Below are 24,471 nucleotides of genomic sequence, written 5' to 3' on the forward strand. Positions count from 1 at the left end.
AGAGAGCAGAGATGTCCAGAGTGTGGGCAAGGTGGCGGATCGGACAGCAGTTTCCACCGGAAGTCAAAGGGTGCAGGTGGAACCCAAGCAGGAAGGGAAAGGATCCTTCTCCCGAGATCAAATAGCCTGGCTTTGTGCCTAGAGAGGTGAAGACAGGAAAAGTGGTCAGCAGGGTGACCGCAGGCTCAGCACCTGGTGTTCAGCCTAGTCCACTCCACACACTTACGGAGGCATGTTAGGTGCCAGACACTGCACTTGAGGCTGGTTCCAAGCTGCCAGACCTAGACCCAGCGGTGAGGACCACTCAGAGAGAACCCATACATTCCAGTGTGATGATGGGGCATAGTTGCTGAGACTGCACACAAAGGGCTCAGTAGGCCAAGCTGGGGCACTGAGGACTGTCTGGGCAGGGGTGGGTCTCTGAGGAGGGAGTGGGCATTCCCCGGGCAAGAGGAAGCACACGATGAGCAAACCGATGGGTATGGGTGATGGGGCTGCACCTCCCAGCCGCTTCAGCTGGCTACCCACCAGTACCTTGCTTTCTTTCTCTTTTGAACTACTGGACCCTATGGGGCTCAGAGGTTAGGAATGCTACCTAGTGTTTGTGAGGCCTGAGATTCAACACCTAGCACCAAAAGACAAAACCCAACCTCCTCTCCCACCCACTCCCTTGCCAAAATTCGCAAAAAAACAAAAATAAAAAAATAAAGTAGGGATTGAAGACCTGCCTTAAAGGGCCACCATGAGGCTCCCTTGAGACACTGACATTGCAGGGAACCGTTAGCCCAGTGCTTGGCACGAAGCAGACCTCGGTAAGGGAGAGTGATGGTTAGTGTCACATACAGTTGGTTTATACTACAGTGAAAGGTTCCAAGAAGGAGATGACAGGAGGTGGCAGAGATGGGCAGATCCAGATGGTTTTACATGCAGGCAAGGAGCCTGAACTTGACCCTGGCTTTCAGCAGTCCTTCACTTCCCTTTTCTGGTACCCAGGAGCCTGAGGATGCTCCCAAACACATGGCATATTTGAAGGACATAGTGAGGACCTGGAGGAGTGATAACCTCACTCAGTGCTTGTTGGTAACGCTGGGTTATTACAGCATATCCTAGCAACTGTATGGTGATTCTTAGTAACCCATCACTGGCGATCAATCAGCATGGTTGCTTATAAGAGCACACAGTAAGGTCCTTTGTGGCTCAGGACATCTCCTTGTATCCCACACTTGTAACTCTGCCTCTCTCCTTCATCCCAAGAAATGAGAGCAGTATGATTCAGACAACATTGAAGAGGCTATGATTTCTTTTAAAAGGATGGTAAGTCATTTGAAAGCACAATGAGAAATGCTCAGTAGGCGTTAGCTGCTATAGTTAGTATTTGTATTAGTAGGGAGAGGTCTAATCACAGCAAGAGTAGGAGCAGTAACAACTTACTTTCAGCCCTTGTCAGAGGCTACCCTGTAGTTACAGAACCACTGCTGTTGGTGGGTTTTAAGCAGGGGAGTGGCAAGATCATATTTGCATTTCAGATCACTCTGGCATCAGGATTGGAGGATGAATATGCTGGAGGCAAGATTGTAGGCAGGGAGACCCATTAGAAGAAGGCCACTGCAGTTGTCTGGTTAAAAGATATCAAAGGCCTGAATGCAGCAGTGGGAGAAACAGAGGAGGGGTCAGATCTGATCATATTTAGAATGCAAATTAACAGAATTTGGTGACCAACAGGGAAGGGGAATAGAGAGTGGAAAGAGAAGCATCTGGAATATCCAAATCAAGGGGACTTTGGCTCTGAGACTGTCCCTGAGGAGGGAAAAGGTAGGTAGTCAGAAGGACCATCACATTTGCATCGGACATGCTGAGTTTGAGTTGCCCGTGGTCCAAAGGCAGCCCTAGTTATGTGAGGCAGAGCTGAGAACTCACACCAAAGTCAAGGTCAGAATCTAATAATATTAGGGAGTCCCCTGGTAGTAGTTAACAACCAAGGACTCGTGCTTGGGACCTCCCCAGGGAATTGTAGTCTGAGAATAGTCAAGACCAACACAGGCCATGGAGGAAGAGAAAACAGGAGAAACCTGAAGAGAGAAAATCAGAAGAGAACATGGTAGGACCAGGCATGGCGGCTCACACCCATAATCCCAGCACTTGGGAGGCAGAGGCTGAGGACCACCTCAAATCTGATGTTATCCTAGTCTACATACTAGGTTGCAGACTATCCAAGGATACACAGAAAGATACTGTCTCAAAACCAAACAAACAAGGCTGAGCGTGGTGGTGTACACCTTTGATTCCGGCACGCGTGAGGCATAGGCAGGTGGGTCTCTATGAGTGTGAGGCCAGCCTGACCTACATACTGAGTTCCATGCCAGCTAAAGCTGCACATCAAGACTCTGTCTCAGGTCTGGAGAGATGGCTCAGTGATTAAGAGCACTGACTGTTCTTCCAAAAATCCTGAGTTCAATTCCCAGCTCCCACATGGGTAGCTCACAACTGTCTGAAACTCCAAGATGCAACACCCTCACACATGCAGGCAAAACACCAGAGCACATAAAACAAATAAACTACTAAAAAAAAAAAAAAGACTGTCTCAAAAACAAAACATCCCAAAGAAATAGAAGGTTGGTAAGATGGTTTAATGAATAAAGGTGCTTGCCACCTGTCCTGACAACCTGAGTTCTGCCTCTAGAGCTACAGACATATGGTGGATGGAAAGAGCTGATTCCCATAAGATGTCCTCTGACCTCTACACAAGTACACCCTAGATAAATATAATTTAAAAAGGAACAAAAGTGGGATGTTGATATGGAGGAGTCTATATCCTGTGAAAAGAATCATAGAAAAGGGGATGGCTGTGTGAAGTAGCACACGCTTTTAATCCCAGCACTCAGGAGGCAGAGGCAGGGGGACCTCTGAGTTCAAAGCCAGCCTGGTCTACAGAGTGAGTTCCAGGACAGCCAGCGTGACACAGAGAAACCCTGTCTCAAAAAAAAAAAAAAAAAAAAAAAACCACCTAAAAAAAGGAAGAGAAAAGGACAGAAGATAATGGTCCCATGTAGGTAAACTTACCTAGGTTTAAGTACGCATGCGTAAGGAGAAATGAAAAAGGTATTCAACCAAAGTGTTAAGATATTTAAGCAAGACAGCATTGCACAAACTCTTGTTCAAGTGGGATGTACATCAAATTGTTACTTGATCAACACTCTTAACTAGACACATAGAAACAGACACTGTTCTGTGACAGTGCTTTATGGTGCCATCTCCCGCCTCTGAACAGTTGCAGAAAGTACCACGGCTTTCATTTAAATGGATTAGTCAATTCTCCAATGACAAAGGCAGGCTGCTCACAGTTTTTGATGTTGTAATAATCATACACACACAAAAAGGTCATTTTCTTTTGGAGACAGAAGCTGGCCTCAGACTCACGATCTACTGTCCACCTTTCAAATGCTGGATTTATAGGCTTATGCCACCACACCCAGCACAACTAGGAACTTCTGCAAAATTGCCTCCTAAACTAGCTGTCTGGATTTATGTTCTCATTAGTAAGAGCTTCAGAATGCCCTTTCCAGCCCCTAGCATCAGAAATTTTCAATTGTTTACTTTTTTTTTTTTTTTTTTTTTTGGTTTTCCAGACAGGGTTTCTCGGAGTAGTTTTGGTGCCTGTCCTGGATCTCACTCTGTAGACCAGGCTGGCGTTGAACTCACAGAGATCCGCCTGCCTCTGCCTCCCCAGTGCTGGATCAAAGGTGTGCGCCACCGCCACAGGGCTAATTATTTACATTTTTTACAGTCTTTTTAAAAAAAATTATTTTGAGACAAGGTCTCTTGTAGCTCAGGCTGGCCTCAAAGTCCTGGTCCTCTTGCCTCCAACAGGTATATAACAAATGCTTGGCTGATTTTTGCTGCCATCTGTTAAAATTTTTTTTAAAGTATCTTATTTAAATTCTTACTTCCATGGTCAGTCACATAGCTGACAGTGCCTCACTATGTAGCTCTGACTCACCTTGAACTTGCACAGAGTCTCCTGCTGCTACCTCCCACATGACAGGATTACATCTTACATGGCCCCTGCCTAGCACATCTTTTGTGTACTGCCTCTGAAACCAGCCTGGTCATATCTGTTGTCATTTTTTCTAGGCTCCGTTAACTGCTGACCCTACTCTGGCTTTGCATCTCTCCTCCCATGCCTGGTCTACCCTGCACACAGGCAGGGTCACCACAGATCCAACCACAGGCCCACTAACAACTCCGCGGTGCACAAACCCAGCTAACCCTTTGGTACTGTCACACTTATTAGCACAGTTATCATGGCAGTGTGTGTGCAGCAGCAGCATCTCTACCAGCAGAACACTTTTCTGAGTACCTACTGGGTGGTGTGCTAAGGACCCGAATGCATGGCTTCATCTATTTCTCACAACTCTGTTCAACAGTAGCCATTATCAGCACCCATGCTGACTCCAGCCTCTTATCCATCAGGCATGGTCGCCATTCCCAGCCACTGGCGTCACCGCTCCTCAGCAGGCTTTCTTGTCTCTGCCTAGGACACCCTTAGACTCCACTGCCTGTCATTTGGTCTCTGTTATTTGTTGCTCAAATGACAGCTAATCCCTCTCCCCTCCCCACCCCCAAAACTCCAAACCAGCGGAATCTAGTCTCAGCTTTGGAAGTGATCTTAAAGAGACATCTAGTTTTACAAACTCAGGGTGCGGTTCTCATGAGTGGGTCAAAATCAGCTTTGAATTAATTTTTTTTTTTTTAGGATTTCTGAGACAATGCCTAGTTATGTAGCCTAGGCTAGCCTTAAACCCGTGTGCTCTTTCTGCCTCTACCTCTCAACCACCGCATTTACAGACATGAGTCTAAGTACTCTATCCCAGTACTTAGGAAGCTGAGGCAGGATTGTTGCCAGTTTGAACCTAACCTAGGATACATAGACCTAGTCTCTCTCCCTCTCCCTCTCTCACACACACAATCAAGAGTCAAAAATAGGATAGAATGTATGGCTATTGTTTCAGGCGGACTCCGTTTTAGGAATTGTGTATACTACTTGTTACTTGACCACCAAGTATAGTGCAGGTTTCACGGGGGATTCTGGGGAAGAGACCAAACCATCCTTCATGCAAAAAGCCAAGAATATTTATAAAACCTTGGCTATATCAGTCTATTTTATCTTGTTGATCTGCTTTTGATTTTTTTTTTTTTTTAAATAGATCGGTTTTCATTTTACGTGAATAGGTGTTCTGCTACATGTATGTCTGCGCAGCACTTGTGATGTGCTTGGTGGCTGCAGAGGCCAGAAGAGGGTGTCACGATGTCCTGGAACTGGAGTTACAGACAGCTGTGAGCTCTGGGCTCTGGGGATTGGACCCTGGTCTTCTGTGAGAGCATCAGGTGCTCTTAACCCCCAAGCCATCTCTCCAGCCCCTACTTTTGATGAATGGTTTATTTACTCTTTGAGAATTTCATATATTTTGGTCATAGCCACGCCCCCATCCCACCTCCTACTCCCTGAATTTTCTATGCACACATCCTCCTCTCAATTTCATGTCCCTTTATTTAATAAACATCCACTTTTCTTTAGTGTGTGTGTGTGTGTGTGTGTGTGTGTGTGTGTGTGTGTGTGTAGGAACCAAATAGGTCCTGGGTTCAAACTCAGTTGTCAGGCTAGGCAGGAAGTACCTTCCAGCTGAGGCTGAGGCATCTCCTCAGACCGCTCCCTGCCTTGAAAACATTCCCCACTGACTCCCACATCAACATGAATGTGGTACCACCTCTGCAGCATGGGCAACCTACCAGTTGCCATTGCCCCACCACCACCACCTTCCACTGAGTCCTCAGCTGGGGTGCGACCTGGTGACCTCCTTCCCCACCACTGCTGAAATGCTGTGGAGGTAACCAGAGCTGCTCTGAATTCCAGATCCTGTCATGTCCACAAGATGGCCCCTCACAGCGCCCCTCCTCGCTTCCTGCTCTTCTTCTGCCCCCTCTTCTAAAATGTCCCCTGAACTTCGGGCACGAGGTGCTTTTGGTTTTTTTTAAGACATGGTCTCATATAGCCAGGGCAGGCTTCAAACTCTCGATATGCCAAGGGCACCATTACACTCCTGCTCACCCTGTCCCTACCTCTCAAAGGACGGACGGACAGACGGTATTACGGGCCACTAGGCCAGGCTGCCAGTTCTTTTCTTTTGAAATGAAGGTTTTTATCTATCATGCCAGCAGCACCCAGGCAGTTGAGGCGGGATTGTCCAAAGGCTGAGATAAAAGAATTGTCTCAAAGTTGAAGTTAATCTGGGCTACACAATGAGTTTCAGGCCAGCCTAGCAGGACCCTGCTTTACTGCCCCCCCCCCCCACCAAAAAAAAAAAAAAAAAAAGGCTGACAGCAGAAGAGCTGGAGCAAGTAGCTCACCTGGAGAGCACTCACCTGCCTGTGCAAGGTCCTGGGTTTCATCCCCATGTTAAAAAAAATCTAACAAAAGCAACTCCTTCCATCGGCCCCCGCTGGCTCCAGCTCCCGCCTCTTGTTCACTTCATACAAAGTCACCCACCTAGAAAGCAGCCATTCTTCCTAGTAGGGCGGTCCCAAGAACTCCTGAAAGGGTGACTTGCTATGTTCACTCCAGCCCATTCTCTCGGTCAACTGGGATTCAACTGGATTCTGCAAGCATGTACTGGGCATCTACTCATACAAAGTCTACGTTGAGGACTGAGAGCTGAGACACACAGAAGTAAAGGCAGGGGCCTTGCGGGTGTGCTAAAAGGTTCCAATGAGAAGCACAGTGTAATTCAGTGGTAAATAGGCTATCCCCAATGTGGAAAGAGTAAGCTATGCGAATCTAGAGGAAGAAGCCAGTGACGCTGCTCTGGCTTTGAAGGACACACAGTGGAGCTGATGAGATGGCTGAAGGGGGAATGGAGTTGTGTCAACAAACCTGATGACTCCACACACACATACTCACTGCATAGGAGGGGCTGGGGATGGAATTCAGTTGGTAATCGAGTGTTTGCCTAGCACCCACAAAGCCCTCAGAGGTAGACTCCCAGTATTGGAGAAGAAAAAGTTCACGGTCATCAAGGTCAGTTTGGGATACAAAAAACTATTAAAAAGGGGTGGGGGGGTACACAGAAAACTTAGCCTCCATTCAAGTAGAAATCTCCACCAGCTGGGAGAGAGGGGCACTTGATAAAACCCACTACTACTTACTTCTGCTTTTTCGAGTGACTCAGGGAACATTCTATGCACCAGGCCGGTCTCTAAGATACTCAAGTCAAATATTCCTCAGTTTTGTTGAGTAGGTCTCATGACAAGATATAAACCCACACTCAGGCTTTCTTCCTCCTCTGTTGCACTAAAACTTTATCTTCCCTTCAAGGCCAAGGCCAAGTCTCCCAGTTTTACTTGGGTCAAATACAAGTGCATACGGTAAAAATTACCTTAGGGCTATAGATGCTGTTCAGTGGTGGAGTGTTTGCTTGCCTAGCAAATGCAAGGCCCTGGGTTCAATCTCCAGCACTGCAAAATAAATTGAAAAAAAAAAAAAAAAATAGGAGCAAACCCCAGCTGTGGCGGGTGTGCCTATAATTCTAGTACACAAGAGGTGGAGAAAGGAGCAATCAGAATCAAGGTCAGCCTTGGCTACACAGTAATTTCGAGTCTAGCCTGGGGTACATGACATCCTGTCCCAAAAAGCCAAATGGAATTGGAGAGCTGGCTCAGTGGCTGGAGTGAGATTCGCAAGTACCCATGTTGAGCAGCTCACAACTGCCGGTGACCCCAGCTCCCGGGAGGGGATCTGATGACCTCTTTAGGCTCTTGTGGGCACCTACATACATAGAGTGTGCACATGTACACATAAATAAAATAAATCTTAGAACACCAAACCCCAACAACAACAAGAAAGAAAGATAAAATCCAACACATTACAGCAGCCAGGAATGGTGGTGGTTTAAGTCAAACCTGCTATTCCAGGATTTGGGAGCATGAGGCAGGAGTTCAGAAGTTTGAGTCTAGCCTAGGCAATAAAAAAACAGCTAAAGTAGACAAATCAATCCCTGTATCTATCACACATAGTTTTTGTTTTTTGTTTTTTTGTATGCAACCCATTGTAGGTGCCTTCCGCCACGCACTGAAACATTTTACCAGCTTTGGCGCTGACAAACTCCTAGGTTAAACTTGAGTCGGTCCTCGGAGCACCCTTCTTGACTAGGCCTTGAGCTTGGCTCCCTACACCCTTAGCTTTGGGCCTGCCCATCTCAGTTTTAAAAAGAAGCCTACATTAGTTTAGTGAGAAACTCCCCTTCTCTCGGGATCTGATAACTTTCTCACCTTCCACCTTTGATACGAACTCTCTGGTCTGCCTATAGAAAGAACTGCTCTTGGTGTGTGATGTTTCCATTCAGTAAACCCAGCACTGACGTCTCCATCTTCTGTGAATCCCTAGCAATCCGGTGTATTTGAAGTTAAGCTCTCCCCCACCTCTACTGCCAAAGTGCTGGACTTGGGTTCAGAGCCACACTGCGCTCTATGGACACAGGTGAAGGGCACAGGTGGAGGCGTGGGTGGGGGAGCGTTGACAAAGGCTCCTTACTTTCCTTCGGCATTTTCCTTACTTATCTCTAGCATCACCCTGTTGTATGCCTATCATAGCCCTTGCTGTTCACTTAGTTTTCATATGTCTGCATCTTCCCACAGTGCCCTGCACAACGTGGAGCACAAAACAGGTCAGCATCGTCTTTGCCTCTTTTTTGGAAGCTGTTCAACTGCTTAATGTTCAAGACATATGTTCATTAATAACTAATATTCTGGTCAATATGGACAACCTCTACGGTCTCCCCCAACCCCAAGCCACGCTGCCATTACTAATTCCTTCTAAGACTTCCCCCAAATCACAGCAGCCATAGCTCACCCATACTGGCGTTTTGGTCAGTTGCAACTCAAAGTCTCTCAAAATCTGTCAAGCCCCAATCCCATTTCCCTATTTATTAGTGCAACTCTTTACACCCATCCCAATTAAACTGCTTCTCCGTCTTCCATCCAAGGCAGCAGCCTGTTGATAGAGGTGTTTCGAAGCACACGTCTATGGTTTGACAGAAGTCTCTTTGATTTTTCACTTGGGTGGTAACAGGAAAAGGAAACCAAGTATCTTCAGCCATGGGGAAAAGGGGCCTCCAGGAGGCTGTCCCCGGCCCTGGGTCTCCATGGAGAAGCCACAGGTGCTAATGGAGGTTGGACTGCCTACGCAGTTTGTGCTCTTTTTCTCCCAGAAGATCCCCGAGATTCTCCCTCCTACCCTGGGCCTCTTCAGCTCTCCCGGAGCGTGGACCCTGGAGGCAGCCGCCACTCCACGAGGGGGCGGGGATCCCCGCTTAGCCCGCGCCTGCAGCGCCTTCCCGGTGGGGCTCCCCTCCCCCACCACGGAGCCCCGGCGGCCGCGAGCCGCGCGTGGGCACCGACCCCTCCCCGCCGGGCCGGGCTGTGCAGAGCGGGCGGGCTCGGGGTGGCGCTGGCTGGGCGTGGGCAGGCGCGGGAGGAGGTCTGCCAGGACCGGCCCGGCCCGATCGGCCCCGGGGCTGCTGCATCCCTGGGCGTCCGCGGCGGGAAGGTGGCCCCACCGCCCCGGCGCTGGCCCCGAGCCTTTGGGGCCCGTGGTGGGCCGGCCCGTACCTGGGCTTGAAGTCGCGGTTGTAAACCGCCCGCAGCCGCTCGCGATCTGTCTCCAGGTCCAGTCCCCGTTCGGCCAGGAAACTCTCGAACCTCTGGCCAGCCTCCCGGAGCTTTCGGCAGCTGAACTTGCTGGGCATCGCGGCGGCGGCGGCTGCGGCCCAGGCTGGAGGGTCCGTGGAAATGAAACTGAAAGTCGCCGCTGCGGTTTAGAGTTGGCTGTTCTGGGGTGAGGGTGCAGAGGGGAAAAGCCCCCTACCTCTGACGTCTGCTCCTGCCAGCCACCTTCTCCCCGCCAGCCTCCCCTCCCTCCGTCCTTCTCCTACCTGAGCCTTCCTTTCGGTCTCTTCGTCCTATCCCCTCCCCCTCTTCGCATTAACTCTTTCCTAAGGAGTCTGACCCCTCCCTCAGGGCCCTCCCCTTACCCCAAGCTCCCTCCCCTGGCTGCTAGCCAGGATCCGAACGTGGCTATCGCCTGGGGCCCCCTAAACAGCCCGGAGGACCTTGGAGCCTCAGCTAGGGCTACTCCCACGCCCACTCTCCAGAGCCTCGGGACTTAGTGAAAAGCTGCAGAGCAAAGGGCAGGGCCCCGGACACGGGTCGGCTGCAACTGGACTGGGGCCGCTCGTCCAGCACCTCCCCCAGACTGCCAGGGACATAAACCAGTGAGGAAGCGAGCGGCACGCCCCCTCCCCCATTTCCCTGCTCTGGTTTTCTGACACAGAGAGGAAGGCGGGAGTCAAAAGTTGAGGGGTGAAGGGCGAGCAAGTGGCTCTCTAGATAAAGGTGTGTGCCTGTGGGAGAGAGGGACAAGGGCTTCTGCCAAGACCTAGTCCTGACTTTTCTGGGCCACACAGGCGTCAATATTTCAAGCTTGGAGATTCTAGCCCTTGAGCCATGTATTTGGGCACCTAATTGCACTCTGGTTTGGATTACTCTTTACTACTTGTTAGCGGTACGTCGGGGTTGCCTAGCCGTCAAAATATAATTAGCACCCCGAGAGCTCGGTACAGTTATGTTAGGCAATAAATGGTTAACAGCGGCGGCATTAGGAAAAGAAGACCAATGTGCTTGGACAGACTAAAGGGGGTGGGGCTACCATAACAACAAACACAAAACAACAAGCCTTCTGTACCTGTTTATCCCTGGAATGAAGTAAAAACACACACTAGAAAGAGATGGCTAGAAAGATATTGAATGTACGAGTTCCACTTGTATCAAAGCTACTGTTGTTCTCCAAAGTGTTTCCCCACAGGAGGCCACACAGTCTAACCTAGTGTAGGGAATGCCTCAGTCAAGCTCCAGCTGGGTTAACTCTGTACCTCCCAGGCCAACCACCAAGAAGGCCAGGAATAACAGGCCTTAGCAACAGGAAATGCCATGTGAGCAAGAATCAAGGCTACAGGGGTGGTGAAATGGAACAAGGGAAAATTTTACGTCCTAGAAATTGATTATGTGAAATAACTAGGAGAGTAGCCAGACATTACCACTGCCACACCTCCCCCATCCCTTTGACTGGAAGCCCCAGTGGAAGAAAGATAACAGACCCCTAAAAATTGCTGTTGTTAGTGGGGCAAGGTGGCCCAAGCCTGTAATCTCACTTCTTGGGCTGTTATGAGTTTGAGCAACTTTGGGCTACATGGGAGAATGCTCTCAAAAACCAAAACCAAAAATTGTTGTTGCTTACCAATTGAAAAATCTTACAATCTACCCATGATGAGTCCAATAAATATGCCTTTTAGACATATAGAAATAAGAACTCTAATACATCCAAGGTTCCACCTGATAATCAGTAAATGATCCAGTGACATAATTTACTCAAGATAACCAGACACCTGACTGAGTGAGCGGAGAACCCCATGGTTACTAAGCTATTTCTATATATGTGTCTTAAAAGGCATTTTTAAAAATTATGCTCATCACATTACCACACACCAACAATTCTGACCAGCCAGTCTGGCCACATGAGGATCTCAGCCCTTTCTCTGCTCAGGCCCATCTCCTGAACACAGGCCCATGAAAACTTGGGCAAAGCATTTGATGGTGAGTGCGTTTGGTTACAATGGAACCACTCTAAATGTCTCTGGAAGGCTCTACTCTGAAAGTTATTGTTTCCATGCATAGAGTTCTAGATGTCTAGAATGGCTGCCCCCACCCAAAATCAGCTCAGCAATTTCCTGAAGTTTTCATTACATCTCGACTTCCAAGCAGTAAGGTTGATTGCACTGGGTCTGAGCAACAACAGCAGCCGTCTGAAAGTTAATTAGCCAGCCCTATGTGGAATAAATCCACAGCTTCTCAAGGCACCTTTGTTTTTCTTGATTCATTGTTGTTGTTTTGAGACAGGATTTTTGTAGACCAGTCTGGCCTTGAACTCAGAGATCCCGCCTACCTATGCTGGGATCAAAGATGTGTGCCACCAGGCCTATTTTTTCTTAATACTCTCTAGGTCCTAGAAATCATCATTTGAATAGTCTCTAACCTTTGTATTCAAATTAGATTATACTCCCCAAGGCAACTGGAAACCCCTCTGAAACTAAAATACTGAAATTGGCTAGTCTACCACATACTAAGGGAAAGGCCATAGCAGGTAGAGTTGGTCTTCATTATTTGAAGAGCCTATGTTTGCAAATACACCTACTCACTAACATTTATTTGTAACCCAAGGCCACACAACACTTTTTTTTTTTAAAAAAAGGAAGTCCACTGAACAGCAGCAAAGTGGTTTCTATGTCCCTGTCCCAGCTGAGGCAGAACACTGACACTACCTCCTTGCTTCAGCCCTCAGAAACAAGTATTCTCATGATCTATGTAATGTCGTGGCTTTTGCCCTTTTGTGTCTTTTGGTGGTGATTTGACTGCTTAAAAATGGCTCCATGGGTAGTGCTGAAATGTGGTCTACTATCATTCATAAGCCCAGAAAGCTTTATAGAAAAAGTTCTTGTTACATAGCTTCACTCATCCCAGCTACGACAGGACTGTTAAGAGTTAGACTGTCTCAAAAGAAACAAAACAATTTCATCACTACTTCAACGTTCACAGTGACTTTATATGCAGTAGAATTGCCCTGAATGGCGAAAGTTATATATCTTTATGCATAATTCCTCCACCCCACCCCCAGGGCCGGGAGCAGCAGTGATGCCCTGAGCCAGGCCTGCAGATATGCTCCAGTACCGCTGGCCTCAGAATCCTTCTTGATAACTTGGATTTGAAGTATGCAACTGGTTTCCATCCTCAGAAGGGATATGCTACTATATAAACCGTATGTTTAAGGACAGAGCTCTGAGCTAGGTCTGGGCTTGGCGGTAAAAACACTTAGAAGGCTGAGGCCGGAGATCCCAAGCTGAAGGCAGCCTGGGCTACACAGCAAGACCCTCTCTAAAACACAAAATGAGGCCCCATCTCTAAATTATAAGATAGCAGGCATTCAGATGTATAAATCTGTCTTAAGTTGGAGAGGATGCGTCAAGTATCCCACGAATAGGTAAGTCTAGCACCACCGGTTCAGATTATAAAACAGACAAGGCACTAGAATCGGGCAAGGAACAGAGGGACAACCAGAGGTTCAGATGACCGAGAAACAATGTTCAACAGTGTACCTAGAGTCCCAAATACGAGAGGTTTCACCGAAACCTCATGCTCTGTCTAGGACAGCACAAGCTGATTTCTACAGGTTGATAAAACGAAGCAACTACTCTGTTGGGGAAGTCAGATTTTTCTGAGGACCTGGCAAGGTGGCGACTTCTAGTTTATACAAGTAAACCAGAACTGTACAAGTATGGAGGTCAGAGGACAACTTTTGGGGGTTGGTTCTTTTCTTCAATCATGTGGTTCCTGAGAACAAATTCAGGCCACGAACTAGATGGCAAGGATTCTTACCACCTTGCCAACTCCCAAAAACTATTTTTAAAATCTTCCTGGAATAAGGAAATCAATGGCTAGAACTTGGGAAAGACTGACAGAGATAACAAGTTAGAGTCAAGAATATTTGAATGTTTACAAGAATGGAACACATTTAAATCCCCCCCCCCCAAAAAAGGGGAAAGAATCTCAGCTGGTGCAGGAGGATAAAGCATAGGAACTCGCTGTTAATATGAACCTAGATAAAAAAAACCTCTCCTATAGATTACCAGTAGCTAAGCCAGACATGGAGGAGAGGAGAACACTAAGGGAAGCCAATGTGAAATAGTCCTCAGGTTTAAGCTGCAGGAATCCTTCCAGTTTTCCCTCCCTCCCTCCTAGTGACTGTGGTCACACTCGGGCCCTGTCTTTCATAACTAGATTCTTCCCGACATTGGTGGAAATCCCCAACAAAAGCTTTGAGTCACTGGTAGCTTTTGGGTGGAAAGTGGTAAGATTTAAATTTTTGTTTTTTAATAAAACTCCTAGGGTTTATTTTTATTTGTGGTTTTTACTTTTTGTTTGTTTGTTTGTTTTTTGAGACAGATTTCTCTGTGTAGTCCTGGCTGTCCTGGAACTCAATCTTAGCCCAGGCTTGCTTTGAACTCAGAAATCCGCCTGTTTCTGCTTCCCAAATCCTGGGATCAAAAGTGTGCACCACCACCATACCTGGGTTCCCTAGTGGTTATTTTTAAACATATTTTTGTATGTGTTTGTGTGTATGCACATGTGTGCAATTGCCCAGAGGCCAGAAGAGGTGTTGGAGCCCCTGGAGCTGGAGTTGCAGGTGGCTGTGTGCCACCTGCATGGGTGCTGGAAATACAACTGGGTCTTCTGCAAGAAGTCAGTGTCCACTCTTAACAGCTGAGTCATCTCTCTAGCCCCCCTCCGCCCCCACCTTTTTTTCTTGGAAATGGCCTCACACTGTAGTTTAGACTGACCTGAAACTCACTATGTAGCCCTGTCTGGCTTCAAACTCACAGCAGTCCTCCTGCCTCCTGCCTCAGCCTCAGAGACCTTATTCACACCTAAAAAGGAGCTGTTCTTTACAAGTCTTTGCATGTTTACTGAGTCCACAGTAGTTGAAAGTAGGGCACAATTTCAGAAACCCTCAAGATTCAACAAACTAAGTGGGTTACAGTTGAGTGTCTCACCTTGAGACAAAGGCTGACAGGAGGACAGAAAGGACAGACACAATTTTAGAATAAAACAGGTGTATTTCTGTTGGACTACCTGACACAGACGATAGTGTGGCATGGATGGATAGTATGAATAACAAATAATACAAATATATTTTATTTGAAATAAACAAAAATGCTTACACAGCTTTCATTTGCAAACAAACTCCTGCCTGACTGTATTACTAAGCAAAAACAAAGCTGAAGCAAACACCCTTCTGTTGTGACTTGTATTTGGGGACAGGTAGGAAGACACTACTTGGTTTTTAAAAAACTGACCTTCCCCTAAGGCCTGGTCATAGAAATGTAAACAATGTAAATGAATCCACCATTACCAGTTGTCATGGGTCATATCACATTACCTGTGTGCTCTGAGATCACACACACATACCTGCCAACATACCTGCGAAGACAGCTTTATCACAGTTACATAGGAGTTCTAGGCAGGCAAGATGAGGGAGAAAGAGTAATCTGGAATGAGTTTTACATCTTGTTTAGAAGAAGAAAGCACTAGCATTCTCTAAAATACCAGGTTATGATAGAAAGACACTGCCTAGGAGTGAGTTCTCCTTTTCACCTTGGTCCATTCCAGCGTTGTGAGTGACATAACTGTTTGATTTTTCTGCTTATACAACAATCTTGCCAGAGAGCAGTAAAACACAGATACCTATTATTCCTTCAACACCTGTGTTTTTGAAGTTTTATATTCTACTGCATCCACAGTATGTCACCAGTCCTTGAATATTAAACAAATACAAATGGGCAAAGTCTTCTACAAATGCTGACATCCATTGAGGCGTTCCTGCAGGACTGCACCGGCAGGAGAGTGGGCTGAGGAGAGACAGTAAAACACTCCGTGCAGCCGGACGTGCTCAGACTGGATGGATCAAGACATCTAGGATCTCATCCTGTGTTTTAATTTTTACACACATTTAAACATAATAGAACTTTGGGGGAAAAAAATCTCTGAATGACAGTTCTCAAAACAAAGCTTCAGGGCTAGCTACATCGAAATTCCCTTGCCAAATAGTAAAGCACCTATGACCTTTACAATAAGAATGAGTTCTATGGACGGACAAACAGAATTTAGGGCTAGGGTCTAAAGAGGAAGGATACGTAGTAGGCGTAAGTTCTACTCAGTGAGAGACAAAGTCCAGCATTAGGGCATAAACAATGCTCAGAAAGTTGTGGGCAGAGGGGGTGGAGTCGGCTGGACGCTGGCTCCTAATAGAATAGCAAAGGATCACCAGGTTGTTTGATCCCATCATTCCAGCATTCCAGGTGATCAGGCCTCATTCATTTCCTTCCACTGAAGAAAATAGGCCCATGTGATTGACAACCCTGGTTTCCCCCAATGCTTTTTCTAAGTTGCACTTCCTGTAGACAGTTATGGCTACAATGGAAATGTATGGGAGGAGACGAGAGAATGGAAATAAATGTTCATGTGCAGGGGATGTGGTTCAAGTCTTTGGATTTAAAAACAAGTTCCCAGAGAAGCTGCTGCCATGGAATTTTCAGGAAACTTCCTTTGCCTCTCAACATGGACCCAAAAAGCCTCAATCCAAATGTATGAAAACTACAATTGTGAGATGCTATTAATGATCAAAGCAGTCAGAGAAGGAGTGTGTCGTCCACTTAGGTACAGTTCGTAGCGTGGCCTCTTTAGCAACTGGTGGATCGGTAAAAGCCACTGAAGTACTGGAAATGCTTTAAAGCATGGGGTAAAAAGTACTGAACAAACACTCTGTAAAAACCAGTCATAGGACATCATGGCTACGAAATTTTCTCAACAGTAAAATGACTTCAGGATAGATCTCTTTGACATTAAATGTAGCAGAATTAAAAAAAAAAGATTTACAAGTAGATATAGTGATAACAGAAAATTACAAAGCAGAGAACACACACACAAAAGAAGACAGTGCTGTAGGTTCAACAGTATTCCATGAGGCTAGAAGATCTGTTAACTTTGTTAACTAGCAAAATATCACTCTTGTTTGTTTATAAATCACTTATTTATCATATGACCCCACCATGTTGAATCCTTCTCTTTCCTTGTCCTGGAGACTCCTACAGTTGGCCCTTAAGCATTCTGCATTTCTTTGCCAATCTTGTAACTGAGTATCTTGTTCCAGTCGATTTTGGTGCGGGTAACTGGAAGCTGCCGGCGCAAGGCCTTGAACGTGGTGTCTGACATTGTTTGATAGTTCTCACTTATTGCTGTCTGCAATAGAGAATCCATGAGGAGTCGTCAGAATGGAAAGAGTTGTTTGTGAACAGGAAGGTCATTGACAAAGGACATGCTAGACAGGACACAGAACAACATATATGTTGAGTTCCTTTCCAATCTTAAAAGCAAATCAAACTCATCTGTGCTCCTGAGACATGGCTGCAGTCTCCTATTATGAACAGAATGCCAAACTGCAGGCTCTTATGTATGCTCTTATGTTAAAGGACACAAAGGGCTAAACAAAATCACAGAAAAATCACTTCCAAATTTTCTTACCTGATACTCATTTTCTGCACTCTCTATAATTTTAATAAACTCCTTGGCAGTTTGGACTTCATTCTAATGAAATAAAAGAGGAAAATCGTATTTTAAAAAGAAAATCATATTTTAAAAATGTGTAAACAAGGGTTGGGGATTTAGCTCAGTGGTAGAGTGCTTGCCTAGCAAGCACAAGGCCCTGGGTTTGATCCTCAGCTCAAAAAAAAAAAAAAAGTGTAAACAATGAAAAGACACTGAAAAGCCCACCCCATGAACGGACACTTGTACAGTGATCCTAGTTTATTCAGTGCTCATGTGCACCATCTCTTCTTAATCTTTTTTTTTTTTTTTTTAAGATTTATTTATTTATTATGTATACAGCATGTATGACTGCTGGCCAGAAGAGGGCACCAGATCTCATTACAGATGGTTGTGAGTCACCATGTGGTTGCTGGGAATTGAACTCAGGACCTCTGGAAGAACAGCCAGTGCTCTTAACCTCTGAGCCATCTCTCCAGCCCCGCTCTTCTTAATCTGAAAACAACACTGTAAAGTGGCTATGTTATCATCAACATGGTCATTTGGCAAATGACCAAACAGAACTTTAAGTGACCTGACCAAAATTATACAGCTTATGAATAATAATAAAGGCTATAAGGACTGGTAGGATAGCTCAGCAGGTAAAGATGCTTGCCCTCAAGCCTGACACCTGAGTCCAACAACTGGAACCGTCACAGTGGCAGAAAAAAAAAATCTGACTTCCATAGGTTGACCTCTGCACAAATGGCATGTGTGTACCACTCTCAAATAAATTAAATAAATGTATCAATAATAAGAAAAAAAAGGGGGACCTAAATCTGACTTTGCCAGAAGAATCAATGTTCTTTCCATTCTACCATTAATTATTCCCCAAATGTAACATCCTGTTTTGAAATTGTGTGCATGTCTGTTGCATGTTGTCTCCCCGCCTCCGCCCCCAGGGTTTTTCTATGTAGCTCTGGCTGTCCTGGAACTCACTCTATAGACCAGGCTGGCCTTGAACTCAAAGAGATCTGCCTGCCTCTTGCCTCCCAAGTGTTGGGATTAAATGTGTGTGCCACCAGTACTGGGATGTTTTGTCTTTTTTTGACACAAGGTCTCACGTATTGCAGCTTGGCACTGAACTTACTATGTAGCCAAGGATGACTTTCATTCCTGATGCTCCTGCCTCTGTCTCTCAAATACTAGCATTACAGGAATTACAGACTCAGTTTCTCAGTCCCCTTTTCAGATTGACTTATTTTTATTTATGTGTATATGTGTGTGCATGTGTCCTCAGAGGCCAAATGAAAGGACCCCTGGAGGTGGAGTTACAGGTGGCTGCAAAGCACTGTTATGGGTGCTGGGAGCTCAACTCTGACCCTGTAAAAGCCGTCTCCCCTGACCACATCTCCCTCACAAGTCCTTTAGAAAACGTTTAAGACAGGATCTCACAGCAGACTGCTATGCAGCTGAGGCAGGCTTCGAACTTATTTTTTCGGAAGACTTGTTTTATTTTTAATTATGTGCATGTGTGCATCTGCATGTGGGCTTATACATGTTTGAGTTCAGGTTCCTGCAGAATCCCGAAGAGGGTGTTGGGTCCCTCAGAGCTGGAATTACAGGGATCCTAACCATTGAACTACCTATCCAGCCCTGGCCTTGAACTTTCCAGTCTTCCTGCTTTAGCTTTTTGAGGAGCTAGGCTTACAGGTGCAGGTATGGCTACCATACCTGGCTTATCTCTTGAAATCTTTCTTTTGTTTGAGAGAGTCTCACATATCTTGAATTGGCCTCAAATTCAAATTTTATTTTGAGAGATTCTCACTAAGTTGCCAAGGCTGACCATGAAGTTCTTCTATAGTTCAGGGTATCCTGTTAAAATGTTTTGAGACAAGGTATCCTACTGCCAAGGCACCAAGGCTAGCCTTGAACTCCTATATTCCTGATTCTACTTTCCAAATGCTGCGATTATGGAACTGTGCCACCACACCTAGTTTCATTATTTGTAATTAAATATTTAACATTCCATTTTCATTTTAAAAATTATTTTATCAGAGATAATATCTCACATTGTAGTCTACACTGGTCTTGAACTAACAACAATCTTTCTGCCTCAGTCTTTGAGTGTGAAGATTACAGGTATGACCTGCCATGCTGAGCAGTTTTATTTTTTAATAATGTAAACATTGATAAATATAACATATAAACAAAAGCTCTTTAGGAAATTACTTTTAAAAATAAAAGGAAATAATGATACCATGAAAGGAAGAATTAAAGAACACCATCTGTCTCTCCTTTCAGGGTATTTAGAACAGAATACTTTCTGCCTTAATATTAAATATGTTTCCTAATTATATGAATATAGTCTTATAGGATTCATGACAAACTTTTCATTCACCTAATATTTACCAATTGGAGGCATTTCTGTCCTGGAGCAAATCTTACAATTAAGAAAGAGAAAAAGTTGCCCCTCAGTGGAGGCACACACCTTTATTCCCAACATTCAGGAGGCATGAACAGGTGGACCTGTGTTAAGTTTGAGGCCAGCCTAGTCTACAGAGCTAATTCCAGGAAAGCCAGGGCCACACAGAGAAACCCTACTTTGAAAAAAAGAAAAAAGAAAAAGAAGAAAACACGTGTCTCAAAGCTGGGTATAGTGGTACATACCTGAAATTCCAGAGTTTAGGAGGTGGAGGCAGGAAGTTTAGGAATGCAAGGTCAGCCTTGGCTACATAAGATACCATAAGGCCCTGCGTTCCATTCCTAGCACTGCACAAACTGGGCATAGAGGTGTATGCCTATAATCTGTGCAAAGGAGAGGTAGAGGCAGAAAGACTAGGAGTTAAGGTCATCAATGGCTACAAAGCAAGTTCAGAGACAATCTAGGATATACAAGAACCTGTCTCAAACAATGCCCTCCCCCTAAAAAAAAAAAACCCAAAGAAAACAAAGTTCTTTTAAGACATGACAACTATCTCTAGCGAAAGACTTTAACCAAAATAGACCTTGGTAACAAGAGGCACTGAAGGAGACTGTTAAAATCTGACAGTTGTCTGTCAGGGGCAAAGCTAATTTTCTAAAAAAGACAAGCAAGGCTGGTATCCCATACTGCATACTCACAGAAACAGTTACTGAATCCTGCACATCTTTATGACTGACCAACTGAACATTGCCATCTTCATAATAATGAACCTGTGAGAGATAATATTTGAGAAGGGTTATGCATAGTTCATGCAGAAATGTACTGCTGAGGGAATGGTCCATGTTTGAAGCCATTTTTACCAAATCTAAACAAACAATATGATCAATGACAATTCACAATGGTATGAAAATTCACATAACAAATTGAAGAAATCTCTCTTTCGAAGAGAAAAGTGGATTACTAAGTTTAACAGACATGCTTGCTCTATTATAGGCACTGGGCTACACGTTATGATACAAACACAACAAACATTCTACAGTGAATTTGAGGTCAGCATGGGCTACAGAGTGAAATTTTACTCCCCCAAAATAAAACCCCAAACCCCCAAACCACCACAACAACAAATATGTAACTAGTCTGAACATCTGTCACAGTTTTTATTTTTAATTTCTTTTGACAAAGTCTCACTCTACACCTCCTGCCTCAGCCTCCTGAATAGATAGGATTATAGGTCTGGGCCATGATGATCTGTTATGCTTCTTAAGAACTACAACATGGAGCCGGGCAGTAGTGGTGCATGCCTTTGGTCCCAGCACTCGGGAGGCAGAGGCAGGCGGATCTCTGTGAATTCGAGGCCAGTCTGGGCAACAGAGTGAGTTCCAGGAAAGGCGCAAAGTTACACAGAGAAACTGTCTCAAAAAACCAAAAAGAAATTCAACTTAAATTCTACTTGCTCTAAAACAGAACCATCTCCACAATTCAGTTACTAATGAAAGAAAACCAACCCACAACCAAGTCCTGTTGACTAATATAAACTTCAATGTGCCTGCTACTAATTTAAGTCTTCAGAAATTGTTACTTCTCAGAATTACACCTTTGCCTATAGAATAACAAATTGGCTAGTGAAAAATATAGTGAGAGTATCTAGATAACTTTTCCAAATAATGTTCACTATATATGACTTTTATTTTAAATCAAATCATTTTTTGAGTGTATATGTGTTCATGTGTGGAGGTCAAAAGACAGCTTGCAGGAGTCGGTTCAGATTTCTACCATCTGGGAACTGGGTATTAAACTCAGGCCCTCAGACTTGAGAGCAGATACATTTATCTGCTGACTATCTCGTTAGTTCTTATTCTGACTATTAAAAGGTAAGTAAATGGTAGGCCCAGCTCCTAGAACTTGGGAGGACAAGGCAGGAGATTGGGTATATGCAACATTCTGTCTCAAAATTAGAAAAACAAGCCATGTGGTGGTACAGGCCTGTTTTCTCAGCATTTTGGAAGTGGAAGCAGGAGGATCAGGAGGTATTCAAGGCTCTAGGTCAGAAGAGGAATACAAGAGAACCTGTCTTAAAACCAAAACCACCCCAAAACTTGGGGCTGGAAAGTTTGCTTAATGGTAGAGAGAGCTTTTTTAGCACCCTGGGTTTCATCACAAGCATACAAATAAGCCAATGCCTACAGCCCAAGAGGATGAGGCAAGAGGATCAATACAAAGTTGTCTTAAGCTATGTAAGCACAAGTTCAAGGCCAGCCTGGGTGCTACTTGAGACCCTGTCTCAAAAAGACAATAACCAAAAAGGCAAATATAAATGGGGTTGGGGATTTAGCTCAGTGGTAGAGCGCTTGCCTAGCAAGCACAAGGCCCTGGGTTCGATCCTCAGCTCCACATACAAAAAAAAAAAAAAAAAAAAAAGGCAAATATAAACAAAGAGGTGTTAGGTCCTGATAGAAAATTCTGTCAGGAATTGTCACTCTGTATGTTCTAAGTATAGGTTTGCTCTGGAAAAGATAAGCATAAATAACTATTTCTGTCTGAAAAAAATATACTTACATAAATGTATAGCAATTTACCTGATTAAAGACAGTTATAATAAGTCTAGAGTGGTAGGCAACATTATGGATTTAATTGTCAAGACCAGAAAGACAGTTTTGTTCTTTTCGGTTGGGATCTCCATGGAGACCCCAGGAAGAAGATGTGAGGGAGTAGCTGACTTGTGAAGTATCTTACTTAGGAAGCACTAGCAGGGACAAGTGAAACTAAAAGAAAGAAGTTTTGCAAGTACACTGCTGAGCTGGTTACAGCTGTGGGCACCGACCTCTGGGAGACAAAAGAGAACATGCCCAGTAGTGTTCTACCTCTAGGGTACAGGCTACTGTTTATTAGCTCGTTCATTGAAGGTGTTCTCAGATCAAAGACTCATGATTTCTATCCTGTCTGCCTGAGCGGGAGTATATTCCTGAGGCCAGGATGGCAAAGAAGTAGATAATAACACACATGAAATAAAGTACGTATGTGGACAGCACCTGCATGTATGTAGTAGGCTTTAATCTGCTCCCGTTTTGGTGGGGGAGACGGACCCTGTGCTTGTGTATGTTAGGTTAGCCCTCTACCACTAGGCTATGTCTCCGTCCTCCAGTTATGCTTTTGATTAAATCATACTTTGAAAATGCAACTCTTACTAACATTCTATTAAAGGCAACACAATACAATATAGGTATAATTAGATACTGATCATTTAATTTATCAGAACCATTTAATTTGACCTGTTAGCTAGACTGAAAATAAAGACCTGAATTAGTGTCAAATCTCTTCAAAGATACCAGGATAAGCCAGACAGATAGCAAACGAGTTAACAGCTACCATCAGCCTCCTCTGTCCTGACATCAGCATTAAAAATCTGTTGTACTTGACTCCTGATATCCCATGAGATGACAATACCTGGATGTTCTTTAGAATCCCTCGGCTTTAGTTTAAATTTAATTTTATTTAAGGCTAGCCTGTTCTACAGAGCAAATTCCAGGACAGCCAGGGCTATACTCTGAGAAACCATCTAAAAAACAAAAACAAAAACCTACTTTTCTGTCAAAAAACCAAACAAAACAAAAAACTTACTTTTCTGTCAAAAAACCACACACACACACACAAAACAAACAAAAACCCCTCAACAACAATAAAACTCTTCTTTTTTTTAAAGATCGATCTATCTATCTATCTATCTATCTATCTATCTATCTATCTATCTGTGTATTATGTATACAGCATGTATGACTGCAGGCCAGAAGAGGGCACCAGATCTCATTACAGATGGTTGTGAGCCACCATGTGGTTGCTGGGAATTGAACTCAGGACCTCTAGAAGAGCAGTCAGTGCTCTTAACCTCTGAGTCATCTCTCCAGCCCCTAAAACTCTTCTTTTTAACTGGGGCGGGGGAGGAGGCATGGTCTCTTTACATAGCCCAGGATGTCCTAGAACTCACTATGTAGACCAGGCTGGTCTCAAACTCACTTAACTCCCCTCCCCCCAGGATTAAAGGTTTGTGCCACCATGCCTGGTACCCAACTCCTGTCTTCTTAATACTCGCTTGCTTTATTCTTTCCTCAAACCAGTTTGATTATTCCTAAAGATCTTGTTGTTCTTGAAAGACAAAAGTAACCAGTAGTATGTGCTCTAAAATCATCCTTCATCAACCGGGAACAGTTCTCTTCTCAGGTAACTCCAGGAAAGGAGGCTTCTGCTTCCATTCACTGCTACTGCCCTCCTTTGTACATCGATGCATACTTAAGTCCTCTTTCCCTCTTCTCTCTGTGGCACTGGAATCAAAGCCAGGGCCTTGCTCACGGTATGGAAGTGCTCTGTTAGTCTTCATTTCTAATACCAGAACAAAGAGCAAATGATACCTGTATTTTAACCATCATCTATAAACACACTGCACTCTTACCTGAATCTTGAGCACTCCAACTACCTGGGCCGTAGGTGGTGTGATGGTGAACTTCCACTCTGATCTCCAACGACCATTCCTATTAAAACACACACATACATATGATGCTGCAGAATTAGCAACAGGCACAAGAAAGAGGTGATCTGTCACACGGGTTTGCAATGGTGGTGGTTGGGAGCCATTTTCAATGTTGCAATAAACTCAAGATTGTCAATACATAAGTTTGGATCCAAGAGGCTGATCCCAAATAAGCCATTCCTAAGGGATTTGAACTTCATTTTTCCTTTGTTCCCTCTGAGGCAAAAACACCTGCTCTAATCATAGAAGGTTCTTCTCAAGTCAGGAGAGGCTACTTAGGAGCACT

The 24,471-nt window shown here is 44.8% G+C and overlaps 2 protein-coding genes across 4 annotated transcripts in view; both read right to left on the minus strand.

Moving 5' to 3' along the window:
* Nucleotides 1-10,029, minus strand: part of Mov10 (Mov10 RISC complex RNA helicase) — a 22,031-nt gene extending 12,002 nt beyond the window's left edge. The window contains exons 1-2 of one of the 3 annotated variants that reach the window (XM_036190635.1): nt 9,984-10,005; nt 9,661-9,859 (exon numbers count right to left, since the gene is read on the minus strand). In XM_036190635.1, the coding sequence (XP_036046528.1) occupies nt 9,661-9,797 (137 nt within the window). In that variant the 5' untranslated portion in view covers nt 9,798-9,859; nt 9,984-10,005. Of the gene's footprint in view, nt 1-9,660; nt 9,898-9,983 lie in introns of those variants that run through there. The other 2 variants (XM_036190633.1, XM_036190634.1) reach the window with 2 other exon arrangements.
* A 4,725-nt stretch (nt 10,030-14,754) lies between these two features.
* Capza1 (capping actin protein of muscle Z-line subunit alpha 1) overlaps nt 14,755-24,471 on the minus strand; it is a 31,547-nt gene continuing 21,830 nt past the window's right edge. Inside the window, exons 7-10 of the mRNA XM_036189610.1 lie at nt 24,108-24,186; nt 20,362-20,433; nt 17,239-17,301; nt 14,755-16,956 (exon numbers count right to left, since the gene is read on the minus strand). Coding sequence (XP_036045503.1) covers nt 16,816-16,956; nt 17,239-17,301; nt 20,362-20,433; nt 24,108-24,186 — 355 coding nt within the window. The 3' untranslated portion in view covers nt 14,755-16,815. The remainder of the gene's footprint in view (nt 16,957-17,238; nt 17,302-20,361; nt 20,434-24,107; nt 24,187-24,471) is intronic.

This window comes from Onychomys torridus, chromosome 6, assembly GCF_903995425.1.
Source record: "Onychomys torridus chromosome 6, mOncTor1.1, whole genome shotgun sequence".
Lineage (NCBI taxonomy): Eukaryota > Metazoa > Chordata > Mammalia > Rodentia > Cricetidae > Onychomys > Onychomys torridus.